Source organism: Gallinula chloropus (genome assembly GCF_964237585.1).
Source record: "Gallinula chloropus genome assembly, chromosome: Z".
NCBI classification, from domain to species: Eukaryota; Metazoa; Chordata; class Aves; order Gruiformes; family Rallidae; genus Gallinula; species Gallinula chloropus.
The window spans coordinates 31230991-31246681 of record NC_140089.1 but is presented as its reverse complement, the minus strand read 5'-3'; the positions used below and the strand labels follow the sequence as shown (position 1 = coordinate 31246681).

General features: G+C 37.5%; 1 protein-coding gene across 1 annotated transcript in view; it reads right to left on the bottom strand.

Moving 5' to 3' along the window:
• Positions 1-14118, bottom strand: part of KDM4C (lysine demethylase 4C) — a gene marked incomplete at both ends in the record, with an annotated part of 127399 nt that extends 113281 nt beyond the window's left edge. Inside the window, 3 exons of the mRNA XM_084278394.1 lie at positions 1947-2061; positions 4718-4893; positions 13975-14118. Of these exons, the coding sequence (XP_084134520.1) occupies positions 1947-2061; positions 4718-4893; positions 13975-14118 (435 nt within the window). The remainder of the gene's footprint in view (positions 1-1946; positions 2062-4717; positions 4894-13974) is intronic.
• Positions 14119-15691: the final 1573 nt, after the last annotated feature.

The window sequence follows — 15691 nt, the reverse complement described above, 5'->3', positions numbered from 1 at the left end:
ATTCATTTCCCAAATAATGACAATCCTGCAATAACTGAATGAAGAGATAAGAAAAACCTCAAATTACAGACAGAATCAGAAAGACCCCTTCTTAGCATTGCCTTGAAGAGAAGGTGGGAAAAACATTAGGTGTGCAAGTGCACCATCTGCTGAGCAAACATCAACTTCGGAAAAAAATCTTCTAAGGGAAAAAACTTCGACCAGCAGCACCCGTAACTTTCTCACCAGAGTTTGTTACTATAGGTATTCCTCGTTTTCCTCTCAGACCTACTAGGCTGTAAACTGTAACAGAGCAGTCACATTAACTGTTCAGTCCGTTTACACGCTTTCTTCGGTGTCTATTCCTTTCACTCCCACTTCTCCTTTGTATGTTATTTTTAAAGAATACTCACTTAATCAGTTTTATTCTATCTAGTACTGGTTTCTTCCTGACTCCTTTATTCCCCTTTCAGTGCTTTCTTTGTCTCCTCTTCCTATGCACCTAACATATGAGTTATGAATGCTGAATGCTGCTCTTCTCACCTTACCCTTTCCTTTTCTGACCACCCCTTCCTCAGCCTTCTGGATCTAATGAGAATGCAATTTCTTAACAAATAAATCTCTGACCTTCTCTTTGACTGGTCAGCAGTTCAAGACTGGATACTAGCGCATTCTCTTTTCTTTGGAAATGTTGCTCATACAACAGTAACTTCAAGATACTGAAGACCAAAGAAAATACAATCAAAATAAAGTGTACATTTCTTAAAAGCCAGAAGGCATTATGCACAAATAAGAAAAGGGCAGGCTTCTATTTCTTCATAAATACAAACCATTTTGGTTTCCACACAGCAAAAGCCATCTAGAATCTCTTTTCACCAAAACACCCCAAATTCCAATCTTACATGATTTTTCCAAATCATTTTTATACAGTTATTTGGAAACACAACAGAATTTGGACATGCTGTTTTCTCTAAACAATAGACCAGTGAACATGTGTAACTATCTATCTTTCATAGATCACAAAACCTAGTGTAAAAATCAAACTGCCATAAGCCATCCAGGCTGACCATATTTATCTTTGGACAGTTTTCAAGTAATCTGTCTTCTGTGAAGAAATATGAAGTATTAGCAGAGGCTACAGGAAAGCTCTACTTTTTTTTTTTGAGTGAATGTTCTGTACACAGAACACGAAATAACTCAAGAACTCCAGACATGGTAGATTCTTTCAAAAGAAAGTTCACCTTGGATTTTTCAAATTCCCAAATATTTTTTGAAATACTAATATTTCTTCTGTTAATCTCATTACTTAAATAATCCTTTCAAAATCTAGTCCCTATAGCTACTTACATAGCCTAATAGATATGAACAGATATTCTGTAATTCTCTGGATCATGAGATCTGTGTTAAGAGTCCCTTTTTATCCGTGGAAATCTTGGCAAACCAACAACAAAACAGATTTCCTTAGGAAGCTGCCATTTCACCTATTTTAATTCAGAGGTACAGTAACTATTAGCACATTTCCAAGAAACTACAAGCATTCCAAGCATTTATACAGTAGAGCTATCAATTTTCATCAGTGAAAGAGAGAGAAATAAAGTATTGCATCTTTTAAAGTGATGTAAAGTATCACTAAATTTCCACAGAGGTACAAAGGTAACACACATACTGAAACGTTAATAAACAAATAAATAAATAGGAAGGCATCTCAAAGTTCTGGAGAGTTCAAAGCGAAGAAAAGGAAGATTCTTAGGATCAGGAGGAGCAGCAATTTCCTACTGTCTAATGACAGAACTGTCTGACTCCTGAAGATGTAGAGTTAATGTCAATCTTGCTTGGAGTCTTTAAAGTGAGTAATACAAAGAGTTGAAAGACAGATTCTCAGTCAAAAAGCCAGAAAGTATCCTCTAAGCACAGTATCCTTTAGAAGAGGGCCGGAAGATAGAAACTTCATAAAAAGCTATGCATACTTCATCATAAATGCTTCCATTGGTATCTGCTCCATAAACTGGTGTCACATAAAGCAAGGTCCTCCAGTATTTACGCTCCAGATCTTCATAATCTTTGTGTCTCGGGGTGCGGTGTCTGCAGAGGAAGAGGTAGGCAAAGGTTCATCATAGTCTTTCAACAACCACCTTCATAACGGACTATGCTTCTGATCCTGCAGACTCAACTCTAAAAGATCACTTTATTTGAAATTCATCGAGTCTAGAAGTTATTAAGTTGAACTGAATTCTTAGCTTCATGATTCATTCTGAGACCCCCCCTCTTTTGTTTCTCTTCCATAGAAGAGACACACATGGAAAATCCACTTAATTGACAAGTATTTGTCATTTTCCTGCCTTACTACCAGCTCTACAAAGACGAAGAGGTAGGTCCTGCACAAGCCTATCTCAGAGCAAGTTAAATGTACTAATTCTGCCAAGTCACAGTCTTGCCAGGCAAAACCAGAAAAAAACCCTTTGAGAAAAGACATCATGTTTCAAACAGTTGATGCCAAAAATTCTATCAGGCAGGAAAATAAAATATTCAAAAGATTTTTCACTTTTTACTCCTTTAGTGCAACACAGGGCACCATACTTTTATACACATAAATATACTTATGTATATATTTTTGGAAGGTTACCCAAATCTCACATAAAATCTTGGGGGAACACAACAGAAACACACTACCATAGAAAACCTTTATCAACAGCTTTTGCCTCGGGACCCTTTGTTCTCCCATATTTAGGTCTTCAGAAACAAAAATCTGCTCCCCCACTACTGCAACTCTGAGAAGTAAAGTTTCACATTATTATTGCCAACTTACTATACCTGAAGTACTGGAAAGGTAATCCAAACATGGAAGAACTAAGTAGACCAGGTACATTTACAACATTTGATAACACAGAACAGAGGCAAGCAGGTTAGCAAAACACATCTTAACCAAAGCATTATCAACAATGGAATTGTTTCAACTATTTCTCATTATGTGGTTCCAGAAATCAGACTATATTCCTGCCCAGTTACCATAACACAAGTATCTTGGTTATGGGATGTAGGTATGTCCATGTTTCCCATAGCTCAGGCTGGAGAAGCACCTTGGTTCAATGGTGAATTGCGAATCCCTAACAAATAAAAGACCCAATGCCTTAGACTGAGCACACACAAACTTTCTAAAGGCAGCTATGATTTAATTTAGATGTTCATGACCTTTTTCTTTCCCAAAGGAAATGGGTAACGCCACAATACTCAAGAAAAGACTCTCAAAACACAGGACTCTAAGGTACAAAATTACTTTCATTTGAGAACAAGGTCTCTCAGCTACGTAACCTTTTACAAAAGTACAGACTGCATCAAGAGTGTCATAGGAGGTTGTACGATGCATTTTTTCAAGAGCAGTGAAAATACTTAAAAAGACTCAAAGTTACCATAGATAATAAGTTCCCAAAACTGTTCTCAACTTTATCCATGCAATGAAGCTGTAAACTGCCTTCAGTTAAAAAAACCAACTGAAATTAGAATCACTTCCAAAATATTTTCCATGATAAAGAATATGATTAACTTAATATAAACTTACATATTAAAACCTTCACAGTATTCTTATCAAACTGTGTTAAGAAATCAGTATTTCTCTTTTTATCATGGGTTAATCAAATGTAAACTTGAAAAATATATGAACAGGCATCATAGAAAATTACATTAGATTCCATACAGGTTTTATAATTTATTATCTCCTCTAACAGTTACTGCATAAATAGTTTAAGAACTACAAATTATGTTCCAAATCCCACTTACCAGGAGAAGAAAGCTGTAATAACATCATTTTCATAAGGAATGTAAGGGCAGAAACAGACTGATGCTTTTTAATTGAAAAAAGGAGATGAGCTTTATACTTTTATAAAGGCATGGATAACATGGCACATTTGCTAACAAGCCTCTCCAATAGCTTTTCATTTCCTAATTTTCCCTGATCATGGTAACACCTTCTCTTCTTACCTCCGAAATTCTTAAAATTAATTTATGAGAGAAATTTTCCTTCAAACTAGGGTAGTGCTACCTTTCCTAAAGTATCTTTTCTCTCTAGGATCCTTTGACTCACCTTCTAGATGCTATTTCCAGTCAGTTTTGAGGAAATATTGAAGTAGAATTTATTAATTTTTTGTGGCCAAAACGAATTGCAAAGAATGCCTTCTATCACTTCCCTCTTCTTGGATGCCCACAAATTTGAAAATTTTTAGTACAGTAGCTAGCCATTCATAGACGTCTTTCCCCATCCCTTAACATCCATTTTGCTATAACCAGAACACAGACATTTGCTAGAAGCAGTTGAGTTCATTTAGATCAATGCAAAAACTGGATGAGTTTAACATGCTGGGTTTTTTTCAGAATAATATGATCACGGTCCATTCCAGCATCGAGGTAAAAAAAAAATCCAAACCCACTTAAATATTAAATATGTGAACTCAAAACTCAGATATAAGTCTGTATCATCTTCATTGTTTTCAATGTAAGCATTTGTTAGAACAGAAAGAAAAAAACGTAGACAGAAAGCATTGTTTCTCAGGTTTTTCAGGTGATTTCTTACTGCCATGGTAGACAAACAAGATTCACATTTCAGTATCCTTCCATAACTTAGGAGGCAGGAAATCCTCTACTGAGTAAGCAAAAACCTCATCAGCTGCCCAGCACAATTCAAAGAAACCACAGTATAAGAACAAACTAAGTACGTGTGTTTCTAAGACACAAGCCCCATACATACCTGACACTGTAGGCAAGCTCCTTGAACTCTTTCACAGTCATTGGCTTTCTCTTACTGTTGTACTGTGTGAAGACTCCTGAAGAGCCAGTGACTGTCTGCTGTATCGGACCAGGAATCACCAGGTCTTCAATATCATCGTAATTTTTTCTTGGCTTCCACTCCTTTGGTGGGATAACCTTCAAATTCAGAATAAAAAACAGAACATTAATAGTTATAACATCAATTCAAAACTTTCTGGAAAAATAAAAAGAACCAGTCAAATACGCCAATATGACCAAATGAATGCTGGCTTACCAGCTCTGTCACAATAACTAACTGACCACATAAGTACTCCTAGATAATGCAAAAATCAATTCTAAGTGAGCATAGTATCACCTCAATTCACAACCACCAACTCAATCTACAGCAATTCAGTCATGTGCAATTCCACAAATATACACATGTATAATCAAAGAACAAATATTTTATCATCACAGCCTTGTAATTCACAACCACTTTGTACTCCATGATCTAAAGTTGCTACCCTCAATTTTAAAAAATAAATACTCATACAAAAGATTAACAGCTCCCTATCCAAAAGTTATTTGTTGTAAACAGTATAAGTAAGTTTATTTCTTACTCAAAAAGTTAAAAAAAACCCAGCTATTTTAGAGAGCTTTAGATTTTGGAGTCGGTTTAACTTACTCCCCATGAAATTGCAGGCTACAACTCTATTACAGTGAGAGTTTCGACTAACTCTGATATACTACGTTTAGTACTAGCATGATTTAAACTTTATAATGAAAGCTTAAAGCTACATACAGATTAACTAATTGTGAAGTTAACACTTTCATTACAAACGTTGCCCAAAGTCTACAAAAACGCCTCAGCAGATTCTAAAGTGTTAGCAATGAAGTCATTAGGAATTTAAAAGAAGACTGTAATCATCCCAGTGTTCTTTAACAGGCTGTGTGATTTTGAACGTTCCTTGCACATATCATCTGAAATCAGAAAACTCAAGATTTGAGACTGCAAAGGTTTTAAAACATACAGTAACAGCTATTTTTAATACACACTTTGGGGTTTGTTTTGATTTGGTATTTTTACTTGACCAAAGGCTCAATGATCCACTCATTATTCTTTGATCCACTCATTATATTCATTCTTTTCCATGGTACTCAAATCCAGCTTCACAAGCACTAGCTTGGAAGCTTTTAAAGCAACATACATCAAAGTAGGATGACTTTGATAAACATGCATCTATCACATACAAAGTCCATTACTTGATTAATTCACATCTTAAGAGGTAGCCTTTGTACTAAGCAAGCTAAGCTATTCCTCGAACAAGCATTTCAGGACTGCACACAATATTGTCCTTTAAAGATTTTGCTACTACATCATTACAAGAAAGTAAAAAATTCTGAATAATAATACAGGTAGATCCTGAGATAATTTGCTATCTTTGGAAAAGAAGCAAAAATGGGTAAATTGTAATGCTAATGTACTCAAATTGTTCATCCCTCAAAAGAAACCTGATCACTACCATTCATGCTAGCAAGCACATACGAAAAGCTAAACATCAAGCTGAAGAAATGTTATGAGATAGTAAACTATTTCCAAACCTAGTATTTTTATTTTAAATACTAACAGGCTTTTTAATCCAGTTTTTATACAGATGCAACCCCCTCTTAGTCTTTTTTCCTTCTCTGCTTCCATGGGACTCCAGTTGTACAGGGACTACTTTGTAACTTTTCAGTGCTGTTTGTTTTTTAGAGGGGAAAAATCGCAGCCACAACTGAATCATCTTGTGATTCCTCTTTATTTCTTTCACACAAATCTTAAATTATACACACATCAACAAAATGCAAAATGTTGGTTTGGAAGGAGAGAAGTCATGCATTCAGAATATATGCATAGAAATCAAATATGTGCACAGAGATTTCCATTTTCATGATTATTAAGCATGAAGTTGTAGTTTGGCTCAAATATATGAATACTGAAAAGCAAAATTTGCATTATCTTATTTAATTCAATGTCACTGTGGTTTAAGCAATGAAAGTATTTTTTTGAATAACAGGCTCAAAATATCACCTTCCAGGTAACCTGAGCATGTTTCTTACTGTTGTAATTACAGTACTGGTTAGAGGAGTGAGTTCTGTAGGGACAGCTATGCTAAGCGTCATTTTTGAAGATAGTAAAAACAGTCCCGGCCCCCAAGACTGCATTTTCTACCAAAGTTCAGGGCAAGGACTAGAGACTTCCAAAGGGACACAGAGCTAGTCATTATCAGAGTTGGAAGTAATGATTAGGTCTCTTGAGTTTTTACCACTGATCTCTCGCACTGAAGCCTCTTCACATTCCCCTTAGTAAAAATTGCCTATTCAAGCATAGAAATCAATGGAATCTAGATGGAATTAATCAGTCAAGGTGTTCGATGCTCAGTTATAAAAAAGGAAGAACCTAAGGCAGGCTTTCTTATGTATTCAATACATAGATATACAGATATTTGTAAAACATCCTAAATAAATTAACACTGTCTAGTGTTATTTTGCAATATATATTCAGTTTAAGATAAAGATGTCTTAGTTATAAACACTTCCACAAAGGCTGCACATTAGTACAACTAAGGTTATTTCAGAGTGCTATCAACACAATTTCTGTTAAATCCTCTTTCATATACTTGTAATCTGATCTACATTTGATTCTGAATGGCACTGTCTACTAATTCTATGTCGCTACTTCTGCCCCACTGTTCTGGAAATTATTTTTCTTGTATTTGCCAACATCTGTTTTCAGTATTGTGTTCCAAAATTACTTTTCTTCTTGCTAAGGTGACTGGAAATTAATTTAACTAGTTTGCTCTATATAAATGCAGTTTGAGATTCATAATACTTTATTCAAGAGCAGCTAATCTATCTGTGTGCCTCATTCTTCATTTGTTCTATTGCTTTTATTCTTTGTTTTCCTTTTTATGTACAGAAACTTCTGTAACAGTAAGACTAAAATACATTAGCTGTGCCTAAAACTCATTTCAGACTTTCAAAAGCCTAATGGAAATTTTTCAGCCAATTTGCTCCAGAGATGCCACAGTGTATTATCTGGAAATGGTTTAATGTTGTTTACCTAGTGCCTTACATCATTTGTTGTAGGCACAGCATTAGGAACTTTATTTATTTAATTATTATAAGATTTGCCTCCTTGCACTCTTCCCCTCTCACAATATATGTAAGCCTTAAAGTCATTTTATCCCCATTTACATACACATATTCTTCCACACAGCTAAGTGTTCTTCTCCCCTTACACTTTCAGATTTACCCTAGGGTTGACTATGCCTACTCTGCTTATGACTTCTGTTCAGAGGTTAAATTACTGTTTCTGTGTGTGTGTATAACTCCTCTAGTGATACATATACACCTACGCGGATGCATATTCTTTGCATCCACACTTGAGTCTGTACATCCTAGATGCAATACAAATTACATCTTCTGTAAGTACATTTTATATTACTATGAAAACAGGAAGAAAAAAGAAGTGTTATTCTTGCTGTTTTAAATCAAATTTCCAAAATTCAGAACATGTTCACCAAACATGCTCAGAACATGTTCACAGTATGAATTATTGACTTGGTAATACCAGTTTTAAAAACACTTAGTTGGTTACTATTCTATGATTCTATGATTTATTGAGAGACATAGAAAATTAGTGAAAATCAGAATATAAAAAGTCTGAAGACACGTCAGTCATATGTAGCAACTAACTGGCAGGCTGAAAACAGCTAGAGATTCTTTAACTGCTATTCTAGTACCAAGCAGAAGGAGACAGCAGACCTATATTGTCTCACACCCGTAGTGGGATCCTTCCTCCATCACAGTATAACAAAACATGCCTAGTGTAATTAACCTTTTTTAAAAGGGTTTTTTATTCTCTCTGGTATCGCAGACGTTATTCCAGGTGTTCTGTAATCCCAGATCCGCAGATATCCTGCATGCATATAAACACTGATATATATAAAAATCATTTTTGTTCTCCTGGGACTGCCACATACTAACATCTTGTGCATGGAGGAAAGATGCCCAAACACTTCTGAAATGTGATAGGTGGAATGGGAATTAAATCCTAGCTATCGAGCCAAGAAGTGGAGACCCACACCTTTACAATCATTTCAGAACAGGGATATTAACTTGAAACAAGATAAATTATATGATGTAAAATATCACAAATCCCTGACTACACAGCTAAATTGTGCCCTTATTGGATAAATTCAGTTATAGTGACTTCAACAGGAACAGTAGGAAAATCCAAGTGCTATGAGAGAAGTGGCAACCCCTTTAAATCAAGTCTTGGAATTACTTGTAGGACTCCACTAATTTCCAGGTTCTCTGAATTGCGTGTATGTGTACAATTTGAGAGAACAGTAATTTGCAGATCACTTTTTTCCATCCTTACTACTTGATAATAAGATCTAATAATCATCTCATTGAGAGATGATGCAATGAGAGAGCCTTTTCTACAGGAAAAGTTACTATCCAGATAAAACTGCAAAATAAATATGTACAGTTCGGCGATGGCAACTATACTGAAAGATTCACCCTTAAGGAAGCAGCTCGTGATCTCATCAGGAAAGAAAGTGGTTTCAATTTGTATTAATTATTTATTTTTTAAAATTTAACAGTACTAACTAGAGAGGAATACTTACCTAAAACTTACTATCCACTTCTTGTACTAACCCTTAAACCTGTCATCTCTCTAAAGCACTCTGTCACTTGAATTACCAGAATGGAATCCCCACTCATTTTCAACACAGTTCTAATCTACATATTGCATCATTAAAACATGGTAATTAAGAAGAGACCACAGCCTAATTTGTGTTCTTCTACTTTCATGACCACCACTTTATAGATTGATTTTTGAATAGGTTAATGTTGAAATAAGTTAAATACAGCGTATGCCTGCATCCAGTCCACAGCTAGCATCTACACTATACTCTTTAAAATACTAAAACACCTACTATATATCATTGTTGCATTGAGTGTTTTTTAAAAAGTCAGTTTCACATATTCATATGCCTACCCTAAAAAGTTACTACTTAGGCCCACTGCAGCGTTACTTGAAGGTGTCACAACTTCAAAACAGTTTACAGAAAATAAAGTTTACATATCAACACTAAGTGCCACTGTTTTTAAAATTATAACATTGGTGTATTTTTTCACATATCAAATTTGCCTTTCAGCAACAAGCAAATATTCTGACCTTACACATTTCATACATACAAGAATTAGTCTCGTGCTTGATTACGGCAGAAAATTACACCTATCCAGAATTTTTACAAAAGTTTCTCCCTAAAGGATTCACTTAAAAATGTGAGAGGGAAGAGAGGGAAAAAAAAAAAAGGGAGAGGGGGAGAAAGAGCATGCAACATTAGCAGTAAGGATATGAAGATGACAGCAGTATCACAGAATCTTATACTGTGTAATAAAGACAAAACAGTTTCACAATATTTTATTTCACATTCTTTCCTAACACTATGATGCCCATTGCTCTCCTCAGGACATTCGCAACTGCTCTGTGCTTTGTTCCTACACTGGCTGCTCATGGAGGTTTAACAGCTGGGTGTCAGAAAAAGAACCAGAACCAAGATAAGCCACCAAAACAGAATGATGAGTGAAGCCTTATTCAAGTCCCAAAAAAATCTGAAGGCTATTTCCAATGAGACAAATTCAGTATCTTTTTACACTTCCTACCAACTGAAGTCTTGCAACAAAGAACACCAAGATGTGGAAGAGTCTCCTTTTCCAGATATGCTGAAGTTCACACACACAAGTAACTAGTGGACACAGCTCAAACCATAACATTTCAGTCCCACAGTTAAATTTTTAAGTACAGCAGCAGCCTCAGAGGAACACTTGCCACTATGTATCAGAAAGCCACAGACCAGCATTCCCAGCTGCTTCACTCCCTAACAGGAAAGAAGCAGCATAGAAAAAAAAAAAAGAAAAAGAACTGAAGGAGAGTAACTGAAACTCTTATTTATTATTGAAGTCTCAGAAATAAGGAGTTTGCATATGCTGTTTAAGGATTTTACTATCATATCTGATGATATACCTCCGACAACTGTCAGAGAGGTAAAGAGATACACAGTTTTTAAAAGGAAAATAATTATTTATTTTTTTCCCAAAATTGCAAGGTTCTGGGGAGGTTGACTCTAGCCTGGCCTAAAAGCACGTGATAATAATACACGAAATATGTGATAAATACCACAATTTCTGCACACCCAAAGCCCCCAGCTGCTGGGCAAGAGAGCTGTCACAGAGGCTTTGCAGAGTGACCTGGACAGGCAGAGGCCAACTCTATGAAGTTTAACAAGGCCAAGTGCCAGCTCCTGCATTTGGGTCACAACAGCCTCAAGCAACATTACAGGCCAGGTTGGAATCCACCGCAGTGGTTGGAAAGCTGCCCAGCACAAAAGCACCCAGGGGTGCTGGTTGCCAGCCACCTGAACCACAGCCAGCAGTGTGACCAGGTAGCCAAGAGGCCAACAGCATCCTGGCTTGTATCAAGAACAGAGTAGCCAGCAGGAGCAGGGAAGTGACTGTGTCCCTCTGGTGAGGCTGCATCTCAAGTTCACCCCAGGTGTTGCAGTTTTGTGCAGCTTTGCTGCCGAGACCCTTTTTGTAAGCAGCAGTTACAGTTTTCTGCCAGCTTCAAACTGTAAACAACGAGCAATTCAAGGCGAGTCGCAGCCGAGAGATAGTCATAGCGCCTCTGAGAACGACATGTAGGAGAAAAAAAAAACAGGAAGCAGCTGCATTTTACACACTGGAGGGGAGTAATAGACTGACTTTGGTGGGCATCTGGCCTCCAGCAAGGGCTAAACCACCACAACAAGAAGAACACAGAGGTACATGTCCAGAGGAGGACAACAAGGCCAGCAAAGGGTCTATAAAGCAAATCTTAGATGAGGAGCAGCTGAGGGAACTAGGGTTGTTTAAGATGGAGAAGAGAAGGCTCACTCCCTGCATCTGCCTAAAAGGAGGTTGTAGCTAAGTGAGTGTTGGGTCTCTTCTCCCAAGTAACTAGTGACAGAACAAGAGGAACAGACTGAAGTTGAACCAAGGGAGGTTTAGATTGGATATTAGGAAAAATTTATTTTCTGAAGGAGTGGTCAAGCATTGTAAGTGATGGAGTCACCATGACTGGAGGTGTTCAGAAAGTCTGTAGACATGGCACTTTGGCACATGGCTTAGTGGGCACAGTGATGTTGACAGTTAGACCTGATGATCTTGGAGATCTTTTCCAACCCTAATGATTCTATGATTGTAAGATCCCCCCCAACCTCCCCAGCCTCACAGCCCACATGCACAAGCAAAACAAGGTATTCTTTCACCATTTCCCATCAGCAGGCAGGGGTTCAGCCATCACCCCTAAGTCAAAGTTGTGCAAGACCCCCAGCTGTCACACAAGGTCCCCAACCCATTGCCAGTTATGAGCAGAACATGTCATCTACTGTGGAATCTCTCTTTGTCCAGTTTGGGTCAGCTGTCTCAGCTTCTTGAGCTCCCCAACACGTGCACCACCCTCTCGTGAGCAGGGCAATATGAGAAGCTGAGAAGTCCTTGACCACTTGACATCAAGTCAAAACATCAGTGTGTTATCAGCAGCAGTCTGATCCTAATGCCCAAATACAGCACTATACCAGCTACTAGAAAGAAACTTAACTTTATCCCTGCCAAAACCAGGACAATAGCATATCACAAATACTCATCTTTTTTTAAAAAAAGAAGTTGTTTTGTTTTTTGTTGAGTTTTTCCCCCAAACACATTAAACTCTAACCCTGGTTTCCTCATATAGCCAGCGAAAGCAAGGAGTACAATTTATGCACAATAGTCTTGGTTTTATACTCAACATATTGAAGAAAGCAAGCACATTATACATGAATAAAGAAAATGCTACAGAAGAAAACTGTTAACATCTCAGTGGCTGGTTATAAGGCATATTACATTTCTTCAGCTAGATCCCTATGAAATAGAAGCTACCAACAGTTGAAAGACAACTATTTATATAAATAATATGAAAAATTATTTTTTAATGTTGAGTACATATTCATAATCCATAGGATGACAGCTAGCTAGAATCTCCTATTCTCATACATTTGCTGTTAAGTTTACTGTTCAAGATGAGAGGACTGCAATAGTTCATCCCCACAAAAACACATATCATAATACAGTTGAATATGTGAAAAATTCAGCTCAGGCTTTCCTCTGTTGTCTGTTTATCACATTTCTACTCCTGCTTGCAAAGAGTTTGAAAACATGACCTGCATGTACTCTATCCTAAGAAACCATAAAGTAAATAAATTACAGGGGTTTTTAACCTTAAGTGTTAACCTCAAGTTTTTTACCTTAAGTGTAAGGTGTTCAGTTTTGCTTTTTTTACAGGAAGCAGGTAGGAGAGGGTAGACAGGAGTAAACCAAAAATTGCAGGTTTTGTTTTCCTCACAACTTTTAAATGTCTTGACTTTGCATCATTAGCTTAAAAACCCAATGATGGAGATGGCTATTCCCACTGACTACTTACAACAGCTCAGCTAGGATTTATAGAACCATACTATGTCCTGCTAGTTTGGAAAGTGGCAGATAAATCATAAATACTTACCTGATGTAACACTAGACTACATTAGATTTAATCTCTGAAAATCATTCTGTGTTAGCGGAGGAAATCCTGCTGTTAAAATACTGGACAAACCATTGTTTAAAGTGCAATGCAACAGTAGTTAGTGTACCTCCAAGTGTCATTAAAAAAAAAAAAAAACCACCACAATCACCATTAAAAATAAAATGTTTTCTATTCAAACAGTGTCTCACCAGCTGCATGCATAAATTCATTGGTTGTAGTGGGATTGTTTACTTCAGTAAAGTTATATGCAATTTAAAAGATGACATTCAACATCTCGCATATCAGGATTTTCCAATTTACACAATGAAATCCCAATTTTGTTGTGATTTGCCAAAAACTTGCTTAAATCTGCCTTAGGAAGAGATCCTCTGTTGGGCTGGTAATCATGGGAACAACTGACAAAGCGAAAAAAGTATGCATCATCTTCATTACCAGAGATAACAAAAAGTTCCTTCATAAAAGATTAACAGATGAGCACTGATTCTCTGAAAATCATTTGGAAAAATGTTAAATATTAAAAAAAGTCCGTTTTACAATCAGCAAAATACAGATGTTGGGAAATCACGTATTAGGAACATTTTTCCTTCTACATGACATATATTTACCTTTGCAATTCCAGCCCTATGAGCACCTTGGGATTCCATGTATGCCACATATTTGTGGAAATCCCTGAATTCCTCCATCGACGGCCTAAAAGTCATTATCTTGCATTCTGGGTTTGGGCCGCTATCTGGGATGCGAGCAGCCATTGTGGTTCGCTTGCAATCCAGCTTTACAAAAAAAAAAAAAAAAGAAAAATTAACATACACTGAAGAGAATAATCTGTAAAACAATTTCTGATATTCACCATATGTTTCAAGCAGGTAAAAAGTTCCAAAAATCCTCCACCCATGCTATTATAAAAGGCACAAAACAAATATTTACTTATTCTCCTTACTCCTATAGGAATGCTCAGCCCTTACCCAGCTAGAACACTATCATGTGTGACATTAACACAGTCCAATCCATGCCTCTGATTTTATGGGACATTTTCTCAAGTTAACATTTAACACCATACTAGCATCCTCCTGTGTTGATGGAGCTGCAGGTTTCCTGCTTTTCTGTCTGGACATTTAGTGACTTTACATATGCATTATCTAAAGTAACAAACTTGCACATTCAAGACAGTATCACTACTTCTGTCCAGTATACGGAGAAAACTACTCACTTCCACTCACAATGCTGTTCCCGGTTTACATGGTAATGTTTTGGTAGCAGTGGAGTTGAGGGTGCTACAGGACTGGCTTCTGCAAGAAGGTGCTAGAAGCTTCACCTAAGTCCAACAGAGCCAATGCCAGCAGGCTCCAGGACAGACCCACTGCTGGCCCAGGCCAAGCCCATCAGCAACGGTGACAGCACCTCCATGATAGCATATTTAAGAGGGGAAAAAAATCCAAGCACCTAGCAACAGCTTTTTGCAGCCTGAGAGATCCAGCTGTGACCCCGTGGAGAGCCTGTGCTGTAGCAGGACCTATAACCCTGTAGAGAGAGAAGCCCACCCTGGAGCAGGTTTGCTGGCAGGACTTGTGACCCCATGGGGGACCCACATTGAAGCAGCCCAGTCCTGAAGGTCTGCACCCAATAGAAGAGACCCACGATGGAGTAGTTCATGAAGAACTGCAGCCTGAGGGAAGGACTCACATTGGAGAAGTTCATGGAGGACTGTCCTGTGAGATGGACCCCTATGCTGGAGCAGGGGAAGTGTGAGGAGTCCTTCCCCTGACCCCAATCTCCATCATCCTGTGTCACTGGGAGGGGTGGAGGGCAGGGGCACAGGGGTGGAAAGGAAGTTAATTCAATAAAAGTTGAGCCCAGGAAGAAGGAAGGGGTGCAGGCAATGTTTCAGGATTTTATTTTAGTTCTTATTATCTTACTCTGTTTTGTCTGGGTAATAAATATGATTAATTTTATTTGATGTTGAATGTGTTTTGACTATGACACATTCCTGAATGATCTCTCCTTGCCCTTATCTCCATGTCTGAGCCTCTTATGCTCCTCCCTTGACCAGCAAGGGGAATGACAGAGCAGCTTTGGTGGGCATCTGGCCTCCAGACAGGCTCAACTCACCGCAGCTGCACACACAGAGAAAGAGCACCCAGATTTCACTACTCTCATATCAGCAGTTTAAGAACAGGACATTTCACCTCATTCTTTGAAACCTCTTCAACAGAAACAAAGCATTCAAGTGTTACACATAAAGGCAGTAAGTGTTCTTTCCTATTTCCATTTCTATACTGAAGATGGCTAAAATCAAAGCTATGTTTCTGTTTCACACCAAGACAG